At 45.5% G+C, this 16,845-nt stretch overlaps 1 protein-coding gene across 1 annotated transcript; it reads left to right on the top strand.

Moving 5' to 3' along the window:
- Positions 1-8,406: 8,406 nt before the first annotated feature.
- On the top strand, positions 8,407-16,504 carry LOC106567603 (ELMO domain-containing protein 1-like). Its single transcript, XM_045692770.1, has 9 exons — positions 8,407-8,411; positions 8,609-8,751; positions 8,977-9,005; positions 9,138-9,235; positions 9,848-9,977; positions 10,542-10,675; positions 10,968-11,036; positions 12,948-13,108; positions 16,329-16,504. The coding sequence occupies exons 1-9, from the start codon at positions 8,407-8,409 to the stop codon at positions 16,502-16,504; spliced, it is 945 nt and encodes a 314-aa protein (XP_045548726.1).
- The last annotated feature ends 341 nt before the right edge of the window (positions 16,505-16,845 follow it).

Genomic DNA, 16,845 nt, shown 5'->3' with positions numbered 1-16,845 from the left:
TGCATAATAAAAGGTCAGGAGCAGAAAGTGAGGTGGAAGCCATGCTCTGGATTCTATGTTTACTTCAACTAATCTCCTAGAATTAATTGAGGATATACTGTATACTCAACACCATATGTATTTGGACAGTGAAGCTAAAATGTACAATTTGACTCTAAACTCCAGCATTTTTTATTTGAAATCAAATGTTTCATATGAGGCGATAGTACAGATCACCTTTTTACAATTTAGAAAGGAAATCACTTTATGTATATAGTCCCACCAATTTGAAGAAGCCATAAGTATTTAGACAAATTCACTTAAAGCGTATTAAAGTTATAGTAAATGAAATATTTTATTTAAAATACTAAATTCTGGAGTATAGATCCAAATTTCACATTTTAGCTTCACTCTCCAAATACATATGGTTTTGGCTGTACCTTGGTATTGGATGTTACAGTGCCTTGCAAAAGTAGTCAAACCCCTTGGAAACGCCTTTGACAGTGATTACAGCTGGGAGTCTTCTTGGGTAAGTCTTTTAGAGTCATTACAGCTGTGAGTCTTTTAGAGCTTAACACACCAGGATTGTGCAAAATTAGCCCATTATTCTTTTTATAATTCTTCAAGCTCTGTCAATATGTTGGGGATCATGTCTAGACAACAATTTAAAAGTCTTGCAATAGATTTCCAATCAGATTTAAGTCCAAACTTGAACTTGGCAACTCAGGAACATTCACTGTCTTCTTGGTAAACAACTCCAGTGTAGATTTGTCATTGTGTTTTAGGTTATTGTACTGCTGAAAGCTGGATTCCTCTCCGAGTGTCTGGTGGGTATTCCTTTGCAGTTTTTTTCAGTATTAAATCCAGTACCTTTTTGCATACAAGATGCGTGATTATTTTTTTTCTTCTATTCTGTATATTTGTATTCTTCTTTTCACTGTAGTTTAAGTCATTATTGTGGCATTACTACAATGATGTTTATCCAGCCTCAGTTTTTCTACCATGACAGCCTGTAACTGTAAAATCACCAATGGCCTCATGGTAACACCCCTGAGCAGTTGCATTCATGTCCTGCAGCTCAGTTCAGAAGGACGACAGCATCTTTGATGTGTCTGGGTGGTTTAATACATAATCCACACCATAATTATTAACTTGACCATGCTTAAAGAGATATGCAATGTCTGATTTGTTATTGTGACCCATCTACCAATCACTGCCCTTTATGAGGCTTTCGAAAAGCTCCCTGGTCTTTGTTGCTTGAAATTCAATACCTGACTAAGGGACCTTACAGATGTTCTATGTATGGGGTACAGAGGTATGGGTAGTTATTCAAAAATAATGTTAACCCCTATTGAGTCCACATAACGTATTATGTGATTTGTTAAGCCAAATTTAACTTGTGAACTAATTTAGGCATGCCTTTATAAAAAATCTACATTTTCTTCCACTTTGACATTAGAGTACACCATTTTGAGTTGCTTGTTGACAAAAAAATATAAATTAAATCAATTTCAATCCAACATTGTAACACAATAAAATGTGGCGAAATCCAAGGGGCATGTATACTTTTGCAATGTACTTTATGTAGTTTAAATATTATATTTGAGAGGAGAAGAAGGCACTTGACCAACATCAGATTAGGTTTAACCAAAAATCCCTTTGAAAGGAATAGGTGCAACCCTTGCTCACGATTACATATTGAATGATTTATTTTCTATTTCTGCTTAAAAACATGACATTCCTTATGTTTTCTTTCTTGTCTTACAGTGGCAAGAAATGGGATGATGACTGGATCAAGGCCGAGGACCGCGCTTCTCCAGTTTAACCTACTTTATGCACAAATGTATTCTTCACTCTCGCTTCACATGTATCACTGTCAACCATAAGTGGTTGGCCAAATTCACCATGATTTACCATTGAAACATTCATGGAGCATCAGCATGCCAACCATTTGATCTCAATCAGTTTCATGAGAATATGCATTTAGATATTATTCATATAAAGTGAGCTATAAACGTATTGCAACAGTGACACATGTTTTGTTGTTTTGGATCTGTACTCCAGAACTTTTTATTTGAAATTATACAATGACTATGAGGTTAAAGTGCAGACTATCAGCTTTAATTTGAGTGTATTTTCATCCATATCTGGTGAACCGTTTAGAAATTACAGCACATTTTGTACTAGCCCCCCCCCCCCATTTTGGGGGACCAAAAGTATTGTGATAAATTCACTTATGTGTATTAAAGTAGTCAGAAGTTGAGTATTTTTGTCTTTTATGTTTGTAATGATTCATTTTACTATGTTATTAAATATATACGTTTAATTTCACTCTCATTTTTTACCTTTAGTCTGCCTATTTCTATAACCCAATGCACATAGCTGATTATCTTATGGAGTAGATACAATTATATTTACTGAAGACAGTTCATTTGCAAGTTTAATAGTCTATTTTTCTCCAGATCAAACGTGTTGGTCTTTCAGCCAAAGCACCCCATACAGAAGCAATCAGTTGATATAATAAAGAACAAACATAAAAAATCAAGCTATATGAATCAGACAGTAGTAGGTCAGATGGTTGTTGAAAATCACATTCATATCGTGATTTGAAATACCAATGTTTACAGTAGGCAAAAATCATTTTGTGGTCTTCGTTTTTGTTGTTAGTGACACTCTCCAGTCTCCACTGCCGTGGTTCTGTACTTGCCACGGCATACCCTGCATTTCTGCCGCACTAGCTAACAGTAGCTGTCCGTAGTCCTGAAATAAAACGCTGGCGCACTATTAGAAAAGGCGCACAGGTCAACATACACAGTTCTTCATTTTACGTGGGCCTTTTCCAATATAGTAAAAACAAACTCCCCTGCCACGCCCTGACCATCTACTATGGCAAATGACCTCTTTCACTGGTAAGGACGTGACATAATTACAGTAATTTATGACCAATAATTTAAGGTAGGGTGGTCATATTATTAGCAAATCATAATGCTTTATGCAAAACTGAGAGTTGGTAATAATTTTAAGCTATTTATGAAATTAGAATGCTACTTTTTATACTTATTTATGCAAAATAGATACTTAATATGGCTAATTGCTATTACAGAATGTTAAGCCCATTAATTTAAAATACAGTGGTCATATTGTTAACATACTGTATATTGATGTTTTATGTAGAACTGAGAGGTTGTAACAATATAATAAATTAATACCAAATAATAAATACAATAAAAAAATGAATTATGCAAATTAGTTAGTGAATTACAATGTTCCATTTACTTCAATGGGATATTTTTTTACGCTTCTGCTCATACACCTTTTAAGCTAGACACATCAAACGAACTTAAAAAAGTGACATTTGCAGCACAAAACTGACCGTCTTGTCTGTGCAGTGTGTGTGTGAATGTGGGTGTGCGTGCATACGTATTTGTGTATATGTGAAAGATATGTGACATTTTAGACACAAAAAAGGGGAGGAGATTACATGAAACATTATTAGGCCTATATTCAATCTAAAATGCAACACAGACACACACAGCCTAACACAGACACACACAGCCTAACACGTGTGTCTGTGTTAGGCTGTGTGTGTCTGTGATAGGCTGTGTGTGTCTGTGTCAGGCTGTGTGTGTCTGTGTCAGGCTGTGTGTGTCTGTGTTAGGCTATGTGTGTCTGTGTTAGGCTGCGTTGCATTTTTGCCTAGAAGGCCAGCATCTCGGAGTCGCCTCTTCACTGTTGACGTTGAGACTGGTGTTTTGCGGGTATTATTTAATGAAGCTGCCAGTTGAGGACTTGTGAGGTGTCTGTTTCTCAAACTAGACACTTTAATGTACTTGTCCTCTTGCTCAGTTGTGCACCGGGACCTCACACTCATCTTTCTATTCTGGTTATTCTGGTTAGAGCCAGTTTGCGCTGTTCTGTGAAGGGAGTAGTACATAGCGTTGTACGAGATCTTCAGTTTCTTGGCAATTTCTCGCATGGAATAGCCTTCATTTCTCAGAACAAGAATAGACTGATGGGTTATGAAGAACGTTCTGTTTCTGGCCATTTTGAGCCTGTAATCGAACTCGCAAATGCTGATGCTCCAGATACTCAACTAGTCTAAAGAAGGCCAGTTTTCAGCTGTGCTAACATAATTGCAAAAGGGTCAATTATCCTTTTTAAATGATAAACTTGGATTAGCTAACACAACGTGCCATTGGAACACAGGAGTGATGGTTGCTGATAATGGGCCTCTGTACGCTTATGTAGATATTCCATAAAAAAAATCAGCCGTTTCCATCTACAATAGTCATTTACAACATTAATAATGTCTACACTGTATTTCTGATCAATTTGATGTTATTTTAATGGACAAAAAATGTGCTTTTCTTTCAAAAACAAGGACATTTCTAAGTGACCCCAAACCTTTGAACGGTAGTGTACATATCTACCTCAAATACTATTTTTTTTAAATTATTAGTTATACTATTTTCATATTGAATACTGCACTGTTGGGTAGTGTTTGTTAAGCATTTCACTGTAATTATTAATGTGACATAAAACTGGAACTTGAACGATTGTGTGTAGGCTAGGCCTACCAGCCTCTTAATTACTGTGCGAATGTACAAGCGCTCTCCGCCTTCTCACGTGTCCCTTGGCAGTGCTTGGTGATGCTCACGGTTCCTCCACGGGCTAATGGAGTTGGCTAATGTATGATTGAGTGCACCCTGCGTAGGCTGCTTAGCATGCCAGTCTCGTTGTCAGGCAGTGGGGAGAGAAAATAGTCCCCCAGGATGTGTGGTCTGTGATCAATACGCCCAGTGGACATGTGTTAGATAGATAGGCTACACTGCTGCTGTGTACCCTTTCATACTGTCATCTGCTTCATATTAGGCTATTATCACATTTTAAACACATTTTAAAACGCTAGTGGTGTTCACTTTGTGTCTGTGTTGGCACTTGCCTTGTCAGGTATTCTGTTCGATATGGGCCATGAACCACAGCTCTCACTCCATCTTATCACCTCCAACCAGGTTCACCTAAATAGATACATAGATAATAATAACAACTTTATTTGTATAGCACTTTTCAATACAAAGTCCTTCACGTCATAAAATAATCAAACAATTTAATGCTAGGGCGTAGTGGGTGGAGTGTCAGGAGCAGGAGGCAGAGAATGCAGGGTAGTGTTATTTATTCAACACACAACGGCAAAACACAAGCCGCCCCAACAGCGAACTAGAGCGCACACAAAAAACCAAAGTGCCCAAACACATGGGACAAAACAGGTCGGCGCAACATACGCACTCGCACCTCAAAATACAAAAGAGCGTGCATACACAAGCAATACGGCAAACAAATAATCCCTCACACAGAGCAGGCGGGCCTCCTGGCTAAAATAGCCCAGCTAATCAGCCCAAACCAAAAACAGGTGCACACAATAAACGAAAAGGGGGAAAAGGGAATCAGTGGCAGCTAGTAGGCCGGCGACGACCGCCGAGCGCCACCCGAACAGGAGGGAGAGCTACCTACGGTAGGAGTCATGACAAACAAAAGCATTAACAAAGAAACAAAGACAGGAGGAAGGAGAATGAAAAAAGATTGCTAATTAAAATGAGACATTGAAATTATACATTAAAACATTTACATTTACATTTAAGTCATTTAGCAGACACTCTTATCCAGAGCGACTTACAAATTGGTGCATTCACCTTATGATATCCAGTGGAACAACCACTTTACAATAGAGCATCTAAATCTTTTAGGGGGGGGGGTAGAAGGATTACTTTATCCTATCCCAGGTATTCCTTAAAGAGGTGGGGTTTCAGGTGTCTCCGGGAAGGAGCACCATGGTCTTGTAGCGGATGCGAGCTTCAACTGGAAGCCAGTGGAGAGAGCGGAGGAGCGGGGTGACGTGAGAGAACTTGGGAAGGTTGAACACCAGACGGGCTGCGGCGTTCTGGATGAGTTGTAGGGGTTTAATGGCACAGGCAGGGAGCCCAGCCAACAGCGAGTTGCAGTAATCCAGACGGGAGATGACAAGTGCCTGGATTAGGACCTGCGCCGCTTCCTGTGTGAGGCAGGGTCGTACTCTGCGAATGTTGTAGAGCATGAACCTACAGGATCGGGTCACCGCCTTGATGTTAGTGGAGAACGACAGGGTGTTGTCCAGGGTCACGCCAAGGTTCTTAGCACTCTGGGAGGAGGACACAATGGAGTTGTCAACCGTGATGGCGAGATCATGAAACGGGCAGTCCTTCCCCGGAAGGAAAAGCAGCTCCGTCTTGCCGAGGTTCAGCTTGAGGTGGTGATCTGTCATCCACACTGATATGTCTACCAGACATGCAGAGATGTGATTCGCCACCTGGTTATCAGAAGGGGGAAAGGAGAAGATGAATTGTGTGTCGTCTGCATAGCAATGATAGGAGAGACCATGTGAGGATATGACAGAGCCAAGTGACTTGGTGTATAGCGAGAATAGGAGAGGGCCTAGAACAGAGCCCTGGGGGACACCAGTGGTGAGAGCACGTGGTGCGGAGACAGATTCTCGCCACGCCACCTGGTAGGAGCGACCTGTCAGGTAGGACGCAATCCAAGCGTGGGCCGCTCCGGAGATGCCCAACTCAGAGAGGGTGGAGAGGAGGATCTGGTTTGGATCGAGAAGGTCATTCTGAGAGAGATAGCAAGAGAGCTGGCCAAGGACGGCACGCTCAAGAGTTTTAGAGAGAAAAGAAAGAAGGGAAACTGGTCTGTAGTTGTTGACATCGGAGGGATCGAGTGTAGGTTTTTTGAGAAGGGGTGCAACTCTCGCTCTCTTGAGGACGGAAGGGACGTATCCAGTGGTCAAGGATGAGTTGATGAACGAGGTGAGATAAGGGAGAAGGTCTCCGGAAATGGTCTGGAGGAGAGAGGAGGGGATATGGTCAAGCGGGCAGGTTGTTGGGCGGCCGGCCGTCACAAGTCGCAAGATTTCATCTGGAGAGAGAGGGGAGAAAGAGGTCAAAGCATAGGGTAAGGCAATGTGAGCAGGACCAGTGGTAGAAAGTGGACCAGCGGTGTCGTTTGACTTAACAAACGAGGAGTAGATGTTGTCAACCTTCTTTTCAAAATGGTTGACGAAGTCATCCGCAGAGAGGGAGGAGGGGGGGGGGATTCAGGAGGGAGGAGAAGGTGGCAAAGAGCTTCCTAGGGTTAGAGGCAGATGCTTGGAATTTAGAGTGGTAGAAAGTGGCTTTAGCAGCAGAAACAGAAGAGGAAAATGTGGAGAGGAGGGAGTGAAAGGATGCCAGGTCCGCGGGGAGGCGAGTTTTCCTCCATTTCCGCTCGGCTGCCAGGAGCCCTGTTCTGTGAGCTCGCAATGAGTCGTCGAGCCACGGAGCAGGAGGAGAGGACCGAGCCGGCCTGGAGGATAGGGGACATAGAGAGTCAAAGGATGCAGAAAGGGAGGAGAGGAGGGTTGAGGAGGCAGAATCAGGACATAGGTTGGAGAAGGTTTGAGCAGAGGGAAGAGATGATAGGATGGAAGAGGAGAGAGTAGCGGGAGAGAGAGAGCGAAGGTTGCGACGGCACAATACCATCCGAGTAGGGGCAGAGTGTGAAGTGTTGGAGGAGAGCGAGAGGGAAAAAGATACAAGGTAGTGGTCGGAGACTTGGAGGGGAGTTGCAATGAGATTAGTGGAAGAACAGCATCTAGTAAAGATGAGGTCAAGCATATTGCCTGCCTTGTGAGTAGGGGGGGAAGGTGAGAGGGTGAGGTCAAAAGAGGAGAGGAGTGAAAAGCATCTTTAGAAAAGTGTGTCTTCAGCAGGGATTTAAAAAGAGGCTCTGAATCTGCAAGTCTGATCTCCTCAGGAAGACCATTACAAAGTCTAGGGGCCCTTTCATTTTCAACCTAGACTTTGGAATGGTCAGCAATGTAGAGAAGCTATTAGGTGTGATATGGTAAAATGCTCTAAAAGCTGCACTGCAGCATTTTGAACTAACTGTATACAATAGAGTGATTTCTGACTGAGGTGTGTACAAAGAGTTACAGTAGTCTAGGTGTGAGGAAATTAAAGCATGTTTAACTTTCTCCAGATCGTGACAGAAATAAAATACTTTACTTATATATTTCTTAGATGATAAAAGCAGGTGAGATAGATAATGTATATAGGCAGTGTAGAAAGCTAAATAGATACAGTAGAACACACACGTAGACACACACACACACTTGAAAAGGACATACACTCACACTGTCATCTTCTCATCTCCATGGAAAAGGGGTGACAGTGGTCTTCTAGTTCTTGCCTACATTAGGACACAAGCTCACTCAGACAGACAGACAGGAAGACCTCACACAGACAGACAGACCTCACACAGACAGACAGACAGACAGACAGACAGACAGACAGACAGACAGACAGACAGACAGACAGACAGACAGACAGACAGACTTGAATTTGCTGAGGTATGGGGTGTGAGGGGGACACTTTGTGGGTGAATTGTCCCAATAAAGGTGCAAAAAAACTTGCACTCTCTTCTTCCCTCCCTCCCTCCCTCCCTCCCTCCCTCCCTCCCTCCCTCCCTCCCTCCCTCCCTCCCTCCCTCCCTCCCTCCCTCCCTCCCTCCCTCCCTCCCTCCCTCTGTCTCTCTCTCTCTCTCCCTGCTGTAGGGTGGTGACACAGTTCTTTGTGTTTCTGTACTGTAAATGTCTGTGGCGAGGCCTAAAGTTTGTGATCAGGAAGGTCACGGGGTGGTGTGAACTGCAGCGGATTTGCTACATCAAGCCAGGGGCCCGCAGGACCCTTAAGATTGGTATGCCTACTTATTGGCAGAGAGGAATTGTTTAATATAGGTCCTATTTATTGCCTGAAATTAAATGTTTCATGCGTTTAATACGTCATTTAATCTGTTATCGATTTTGATTTACTGTGAGACATATGTAGGCTATGATAATGGTAAAAAGTGTCGGGTTTGAAAAAGGTTTGTGAGCATTTCCTTTTACCAATTGGAAATTCTCCTCTTGTTTTTCCCATTCAGAGTCCTCTCTCAGGTACTCAAAGAATGAGGTGAGTGGCATACATTTGAGGGGTAAACATTTTTTTTTTACTTACAGATTTATACAGCACTGTGATGATGCATTGTGCTCACCTCCTTATCCTCTTCCTCCTCCTCCTCCTCCTCCTCTCCTTCCTCTCCAGCTGTGCCAGTCTGCCCTCAGTGCTCACCCAGACTGTGAGGAGAAAACCATCGATAACATCATGACCCTGAAGAAGATCAACCCTGACTCTAACCCACAGTAATATCATGCTTAGCACTGGATCTGTTTACCACTGTGCGTAATTGGCACAGGCAGAATTAACCACTATAATAAAGTACTGAGTTCCACCAAGCAATCTTTTAAGGTTCTAAACGTGCCTGTCCAAACTACAAGAATTGATTTGTACTCTATTCAGATTACTACTGACCAGGATTGAAACACCTTCAGTAGGCTGGGATTTAATCCAGGGCGCGTTATAGCACAGGTCACTATACAGCCGACAATCACTTTTAAAATACATTTTCGGCAAACTCTGCACTTCGTCTCAAACGCAAATTAACTTGAAGAGACCATTATAGTGCCCTGCGCTATAACACACCTGGGATTGAATTCTGGCCTTAAAAGGAGCCTCCAAAAAGAGCATGATATCACAGACCTCAAGGCTCATCCAGGCTAAGCCATAGGAGAAGCACTGGGTCGTGTTCATTAGGGTACACCATAGCTTAACGTCTCAGAATTTCGTATCAGAAAATACCAGAACAGTCCCTCCCCATTTTATTCCATTATCTTCTGTTTAGTGTCTGTTGAACATGACCCTGTAGCAGTACGTCACCTCCAGGCTAACCTTGTTATGGCTGTATCTTTCCCCAGGCTGGGCATCTCCCTCCAGGCCAGCCTGTTCCAGATCGTGGGCTACCGTGGCCTGGTGGCGGAGGTGGAGACGCTACGCAGGGAGCCATATGACTTTGAGAACCCCGACCACGAGGAGATGCTGATGAAGGTTAGGCGGAATGGATTAGATTATAACACATTATTATAATGCATTATAAAGTGCTACTATTGTCACCACTATTTAATGTCTGTGTTGAGATACTGACCTGTGCTGCTGACATCTGTGCTTACTGGACTTGATTTAAAGTAGCTAGAAAGGTAGAGTTTCTGTGCTTTCTATAGTTGGGGGGTTAGAGTGGGGTTAGTTACTCAGTAGATACAGTATATAATCGGATCCCCTGCTCAGAATGTAAGGTGACTGAATTGCTGACATAATGCAAACACTGACATAATGCAAACACTGACATAATACAAACACTGACATAATGCAAAGTTGTTGTTTGCTATGCTTCAAAGGGCCAGGTACTGAATATCAGGGCCCGTATTCATAAAGCGTCTCAGAGTAGGATTGCTGATCTAGGATCAGTTTAGCCTTTTAAATCATAATGAATAAGACTATATTGACAGAGGGGACTTGATCCTAGCACTTTATGATTACGGGACCTGGATTAATTTACTGATAGCAGTAAGTAGTCTCTCCCTGATTAAAACGTCTGTGTTTGTCCTTTTGTAGCTGTGGAAGACACTGCGTCCTGATTCGTCACTCACCGGGCGGATCTCCAAGCAGTGGTGTGAGATCGGTTTCCAAGGCAATGACCCCAAGACCGACTTCATGGGAATGGGTTTACTGGGTCTACACAACCTTCTGTGTGTGTGTGTGTGTGTGTGTGTGTGTGTGTGTGTGTGTGTGTGTGTGTGTGTGTGTGTGTGTGTGTGTGTGTGTGTGTGTGTGTGAGAGAGAGAGTGTGTGTGTGTGTGAGTAGTATGAGTGACTGTACTGTACAAATGTTATCTTCTGCAGACAAGGACCAGACAGTAGTACGACTGCTTAATAATCCATGTTGTTATGACCAGTAATAATGTGAAGGGACATAGACACAATCCTGTACAATGCTGGTTTATGTTTCCCTTGTGTTTTACCATAGATATTTTGCCATAGATATTTTGCTGAGCATGACAAGGCCACCGCTCTCCAGGTGCTTTATGACTCCCTGCAGCCCAAACACAGGTGGGTCCGTCCCCCTTTACCCCTCCTTGACCCGCCCCTGACCTATGGCATAGAGATTGGCGCTTGATTTATCTCAACCACTTACAACACACTATGAAGAATGATCTGTCCAGGATCCACCAATGACTGCTAGATATTTTGTAGGATTTGTATTTTGTACCCATCATGCTTGTTTGTCAGCTCACCATCTCATCCCGTGTTCCAGGTCCGACTACATTGCAGACACCTCCCAGATTTCACTACGCACTGGAAAGGTGTTTAACATATTATCTAGCCACATCATATGATATAGCAATCGGAAGCCTGCCTGTGCAGTCGATGAAGTGGCACTTAACCACTGATTGATGCAATGGCAACGTCTGCAATTTAGTTGGCCTGGAACGTGACCTACTGTATATGATTATGCACTGGAGTCACACAAACTCTCAACATAACAAAGCTCCGCTATTGAAACCTGATTGGAGTAAATCTTAAAAAAAGGGAAATCCCTATCAGAAGTCTTGAACTCTATTTCCCATCAGACCTCTTTTAGACCAAACTGGTTAGGCTAGACTGTGGCTGTGTCAGTCTATAGCTGCAATTTATAGTACGCACTTGGATGACTGCAGTTATGTATAGCATTTTTATTACTATTTGGTCCATTTGCTTTGATCTACCTCTCACTGGGCACATTCCCTATCTGTCTTTCTCCACTGCCATTCTCTCCATCCCTCTCACCGTGGAGTAGTATTCATAAAGAGGCAAGGTACTACTTCACCATTTCACTTTTATACTGACCAATTCATCTGCAACGTTTTTTAATCGTTATTTCTATTTGTACACACTTGTTATTGTTATGCATTCCATTCATTAATTCAAATGAGTTATAGACTCTAGATAGTAAAGGATGTTGTCAAATGAAACCAGATCGTGGCACGGTCTTTGCACAACTCATCTTGTTTCATTAGCTGATGTACCGCAGAAGTACTGTAGCCTGGTTCCAGTTCTGTTTGTGCCGTCTTGCCAGCAGTGTCAGTGGGTTTGAAAAAGGCCCCTGTCTTTACTGCTGCTGTCTCACTTAACTTTGATAAGCACCATGGCTTCAGTGTGTGTGTGAAGTACACAGACAGAAATGTACATGGTCTACTTGCACTACAATAGGCCATGTCCATGTTGTGGATTTTAAATCTGAACAAGACCATTCATTATTTTCACCCAATAAAATCCTGTGAGATCCTTAAGCCGACTCCACATTACAAGCGTAAGACTGTAAACAGTTCCATTTAGTCCATATGCGCTAGTGCCTACTGCCTACTCAAGTCGTGTGAAACGAGCAAGTGCAGAGGGAAGCACAGAGGCGTATGTACAGCTAAAAAGATTGACTTTGTTCCAGCTTCAGATAAATGGTGATATACTGTACAGGTAACTGTCAAAATAATGGAAACCACTTGAGTAAATGAGGAATTGAAAGTATATTGAAAGCAGGTTCTTCCACACAAGTGTGGTTCCTGAGTTAATTAAGCAATTAACATCCTATCATGCTTAGGGTCATGTATATAAATGCTGGGCATGTCATTATTTTGGCTACCATGGCTATGCCCCCATAGGATGACAATGTCTCCATCCACAGGGCATGAGTGGTCACTGAATGGTTTGACGAGCATGAAAACAATGTAAGCCATATGCCATGGCCGTCTCAGTCACCAGATCTCAACCCAATTGAACTCTTATGGGAGATTCTCGAGCGGTGCCTGAGACAGCGTTTTCTACCACCATCAACAAAACTGTGTTTTCCACCACCATCTTTCTCATGGAAGAATGCTGTCGCATCCCTCCAATAGAGTTCCAGACACTTGTAGAATCTATGCCAAGGTACATTGAAGCAGACACTTTATGTGTGTGTTTCCTTTATTTTGGCAGTTACCTGTAAATCTATATGTTTATAACTGTTTGTTTTAGATACTCCTTTGCCATCGTGTGCATCAACATCACAGACCTGGCCTACTCTCTGCTGGTGAGCGGAGACCTGAAGACCCACCTGTACAACGTAGCCCCGGAGATGCCCAGCCTCAGTCACTTCCAGCAGACCTTCTGTGAGTAGAAACCACTATGCCCAAAATGGCACCCTATTCACTATGTAGTGTACTACTAAATGGCAACGTATTCCCTATATAGTGTACTACTTTTGACCAGAGCCCAACAGGGTGCCATTTCAGATGCAGTCTTTGAGTATTAAATCTGCTAGCATGTGTGACGGATATATTGATACTATATCTCGATATATCTTGATATCAGAACGGCACACTTATACAGTATCAGTCATGACATCGTCCCTTTCTTCACACTTCTAACGATCTGCATGACTTCAACTTGTTAAACATAAAATACTGTGAGAATCTCTAGTATCTTCCCCTGCAATATCGTTTTATCCCAATATCATGTTATCATATTTTTTGTAGTATCTTTCCCTAAAATATGATACCGTTGTGTCATGTCCTGACCAGTTAAGGGGTTATTTGTCATTGTAGTTTGGTCAGGGTGTGGCAGGGGTGTGTTTGTTTTGTGTTGTCGGGGTTATGTTCTATGTTTTGTATTTCTATGGTTTTTCTATGTTGTATATTTCTTTGTGTTGGCCTGGTATGGCTCTCAATCAGGAACAGCTGTACATCGTTGTTGCTGATTGGGAGTCATACTTAGGTAGCCCTTTTTCACCTGTCATTTGTGGGAAGTTGTTTTTGCATAGCTGTGTGTGTAGCCTGCAATACTGTGCGTTCGTTTGTTTTCTTGTTTTGTTTTGTTTAGTGTTCAATAAAAGTTAAGATGAGCACTCAACCCGCTACGCCTTGGTCTACTCCGTACGACAGTCGTTACAGAACTTCCGACCACCAACGGACCAAGCAGCGGGGGAAGGAGCAGCTGAGGAACTATGTGGACTACAAGGAATCATGGACATGGGAAGAAATTCTGGACGGGGCTGGACCATGGCACCAGGCTGGTGAATACCGTCGCCCACCGGAGGAGATAGAGGCAGCCAAGGCGGAACGGCGATGTTATGAGGCATTTTACGCGCCGATTGAACAGTGTGAGAGGCAGCCCCAAGAAATGTTTTGGGGGGGGGGCACACGGGTAGTTTGACTGGGCCAGGGTTGAGCCCCAAGCCAACTCCCCGTGCTTACCGGAGGCAGCGTGATACTGGTCAGGCCCCGTGCTATGGGGTGATGCACACGGCGTCGAGGCCGAGCATTCACAGGCCGGTGTGCTCGGTGCCAGCGTCTCGCATTTGCCAGGGGGAAGCGGGCACCCAGCCAGTACGGGTGGTGCCAGTACTGCGCTCGAGACTCCGCCAGTGCGTCTCCACGGCCCAGTGTATCCTGTTCCCGCTCCTCGCACTAGCCTTGGGGTGCGTGTCTCCAGTCTGGTACCTCCACTACCAGCCCCACGCACCAGGCCTCCAGTGTGTCAGCCCAGTCGAACTCGTCCTGTTCCTATTCGTCGCACTAGCCTTGGGGTGCGTGTCTCCAGTCTGGTACCTCTACTACCAGCCCCATGCACCAGGCCTCCAGTGCGTCAGCCCAGTCCAGCTCGTCCTGCTCCTGCTCCTCGCACTAGCCCTGTGGTGCGTGTCCTTAGGCTGGCGCCTCCTAAGCCAGCCCCATGCATCAGGCTTTCAGTGCGCAGCCCCCGTCCAGAGCTTCTGACGACAGTGCCCCGTTCAGAGCTTCCGGCAACAGTGCCCCTTCCAGATTGTCCGGCAACAGTGCCCCTTCCAGAGTGTCCGGCAACAGTGCCCCTTCCAGAGTGTCCGGCAAAAGTGCCCCTTCCAGAGTGTCCGGCAACAGTGCCCCTTCCAGAGTGTCCGGCAACAGTGCCCCTTCCAGAGTGTCCGGCAACAGTGCCCCGTCCAGAGCTTCCGGCGACAGTGCCCCGTCTAGAGATGGCCCACAGTTTGGAGCCTGCAGAGACGGCCCACAGTTCGGAGCCTGCAGAGACGGCCCACAGTCCGGAGCCTGCAGAGACGGCCCACAGTCCGGAGCCTGCAGAGACGGCCCACAGTCCGGAGCCTGCAGAGACGGCCCACAGTCCGGAGCCTGCAGAGACGGCCCACAGTCCGGAGCCTGCAGAGACGGCCCACAGTCCGGAGCCTGCAGAGACGGCCCACAGTCCGGAGCCTGCAGAGACGGCCCACAGTCCGGAGCCTGCAGAGACGGCCCACAGTCCGGAGCCTGCAGAGACGGCCCACAGTCCGGAGCATGCAGAGACGGCCCACAGTCCGGAGCCAGCAGAGACGGCCCACAGTCCGGAGCCAGCCGAGACGGCCCACAGTCCGGAGCCAGCCGAGACGGCCCACAGTCCGGAGCCTGCCGAGACGGCCCACAGTCCGGAGCCTGCCGAGACGGCCCACAGTCCGGAGCCGGCGCAGCCAGAGTCGCCCTACAGTCCGGAGCCGGCGCAGCCAGAGTCGCCCGCCAGTCCGGAGCCGGCGCAGCCAGAGTCGCCCGCCAGTCCGGAGCCGGCGCAGCCAGAGTCGCCCGCCAGTCCGGAGCCGGCGCAGCCAGAGTCGCCCTACAGTCCGGAGCCGGCGCAGCCAGAGTCGCCCTCCAGTACGATGCAGCCAGAGTCACCCGTTGCGAGGGTCCCCAGTCCGGGGTCGACGGAGAGGGACCTCGCTCTAGAGATGTTATGTAAGTGGGGTGAGCCAGGGGTGGAGCGGGGTCTGCGTCCCGCTCCTGAGCCACCTCCGTAGGGGGGAGTATTGGGAAGAGGGGGTGTTGCAGAAGCACCGTCGGTGCTTGGGGTTTTGTTCTATGTTTTGTATTTCTATGGTTTTTCTATGTTGTATCTTTCTTTGTGTTGGCCTGGTATGGCTCTCAATCAGGAACAGCTGTACATCGTTGTTGCTGATTGGGAGTCATACTTAGGTAGCCCTTTTTCACCTGTCGTTTGTGGGAAGTTGTTTTTGCATAGCTGTGTGTGTAGCCTGCAATACTGTGCATTCGTTCGTTCGTTCGTTCGTTCGTTCGTTCGTTTTCTTGTTTTGTTTTATTTAGTGTTCAATAAAAGTTAAGATGAGCACTCAACCCGCTGCGCCTTGGTCTACTCCGTACGACAATCGTTACATGTTGTCCCACCCTTACCTACAACCTTACCGGTTTTATTCTGGTCCTTCTCTGTGGTCCTTGCCGCCTTGCCCCAGATCTGGTTGTGTTGTATAGCTAACTATGAGCATAGGAATTTGCAAGACAACACAAACAGATCAAGGACCAGGCTACTGTGATTCGGTCCTGGCTAACGGTCCTCCCCCTCCTCTCCCAGGTTACCTAATGCAGGAGTTCCATCGGTTCTGGATCGAGGACGACCCACGTGACATCATGGAGTTCAACCTTGTGCGCTCCAAGTTCCACCGACGGGTGCTGCGACAGCTCAAGAACCCCGACATGGCACTGTGCCCCCACTTTGCCGCCTCTGACCTCCACCTGGTCAACCTCTAAACACACTCCCATTGACTAACCACCGACCTCTAACCCCTGACCTGTAACCTCCTCAACTCTTCCTCCACCCTCCCAATTACATCATGTCACTGCCAACTGCTCACCCAGCCAGCACTCACACACATTCTCTCTCTCACACACACACACACACACGCTCACACATACGCTCACACACACCCACTCCTCCACGCCCTGCCTATAAGTCCCACAGTTACTTCAGAACAACCAGCACCACACTGACGACCATGGTGATTGTAGCAGTCTAATCACTAGAAATAGACGCCGATATTGGATGTTTGAAAAGATCCTGAGAACGCCTCCCTCGGCTCTCACAAAAAAAT

This window comes from Salmo salar, chromosome 13 (genome assembly GCF_965601325.2).
Source record: "Salmo salar chromosome 13, fSalSal1, whole genome shotgun sequence".
Lineage (NCBI taxonomy): Eukaryota > Metazoa > Chordata > Actinopteri > Salmoniformes > Salmonidae > Salmo > Salmo salar.
This window is presented reverse-complemented; position numbering and strand designations above follow the sequence as displayed.

Bases quoted from the DNA above. Each gene is read 5' to 3' on its own strand.
- LOC106567603 (XM_045692770.1), top strand. The intron at 9,006-9,137 runs GTGAGTGGCATA...CTTCCTCTCCAG, and splicing joins TCAGGTACTCAAAGAATGAG to CTGTGCCAGTCTGCCCTCAG. The intron at 9,978-10,541 runs GTTAGGCGGAAT...GTCCTTTTGTAG, and splicing joins ACGAGGAGATGCTGATGAAG to CTGTGGAAGACACTGCGTCC.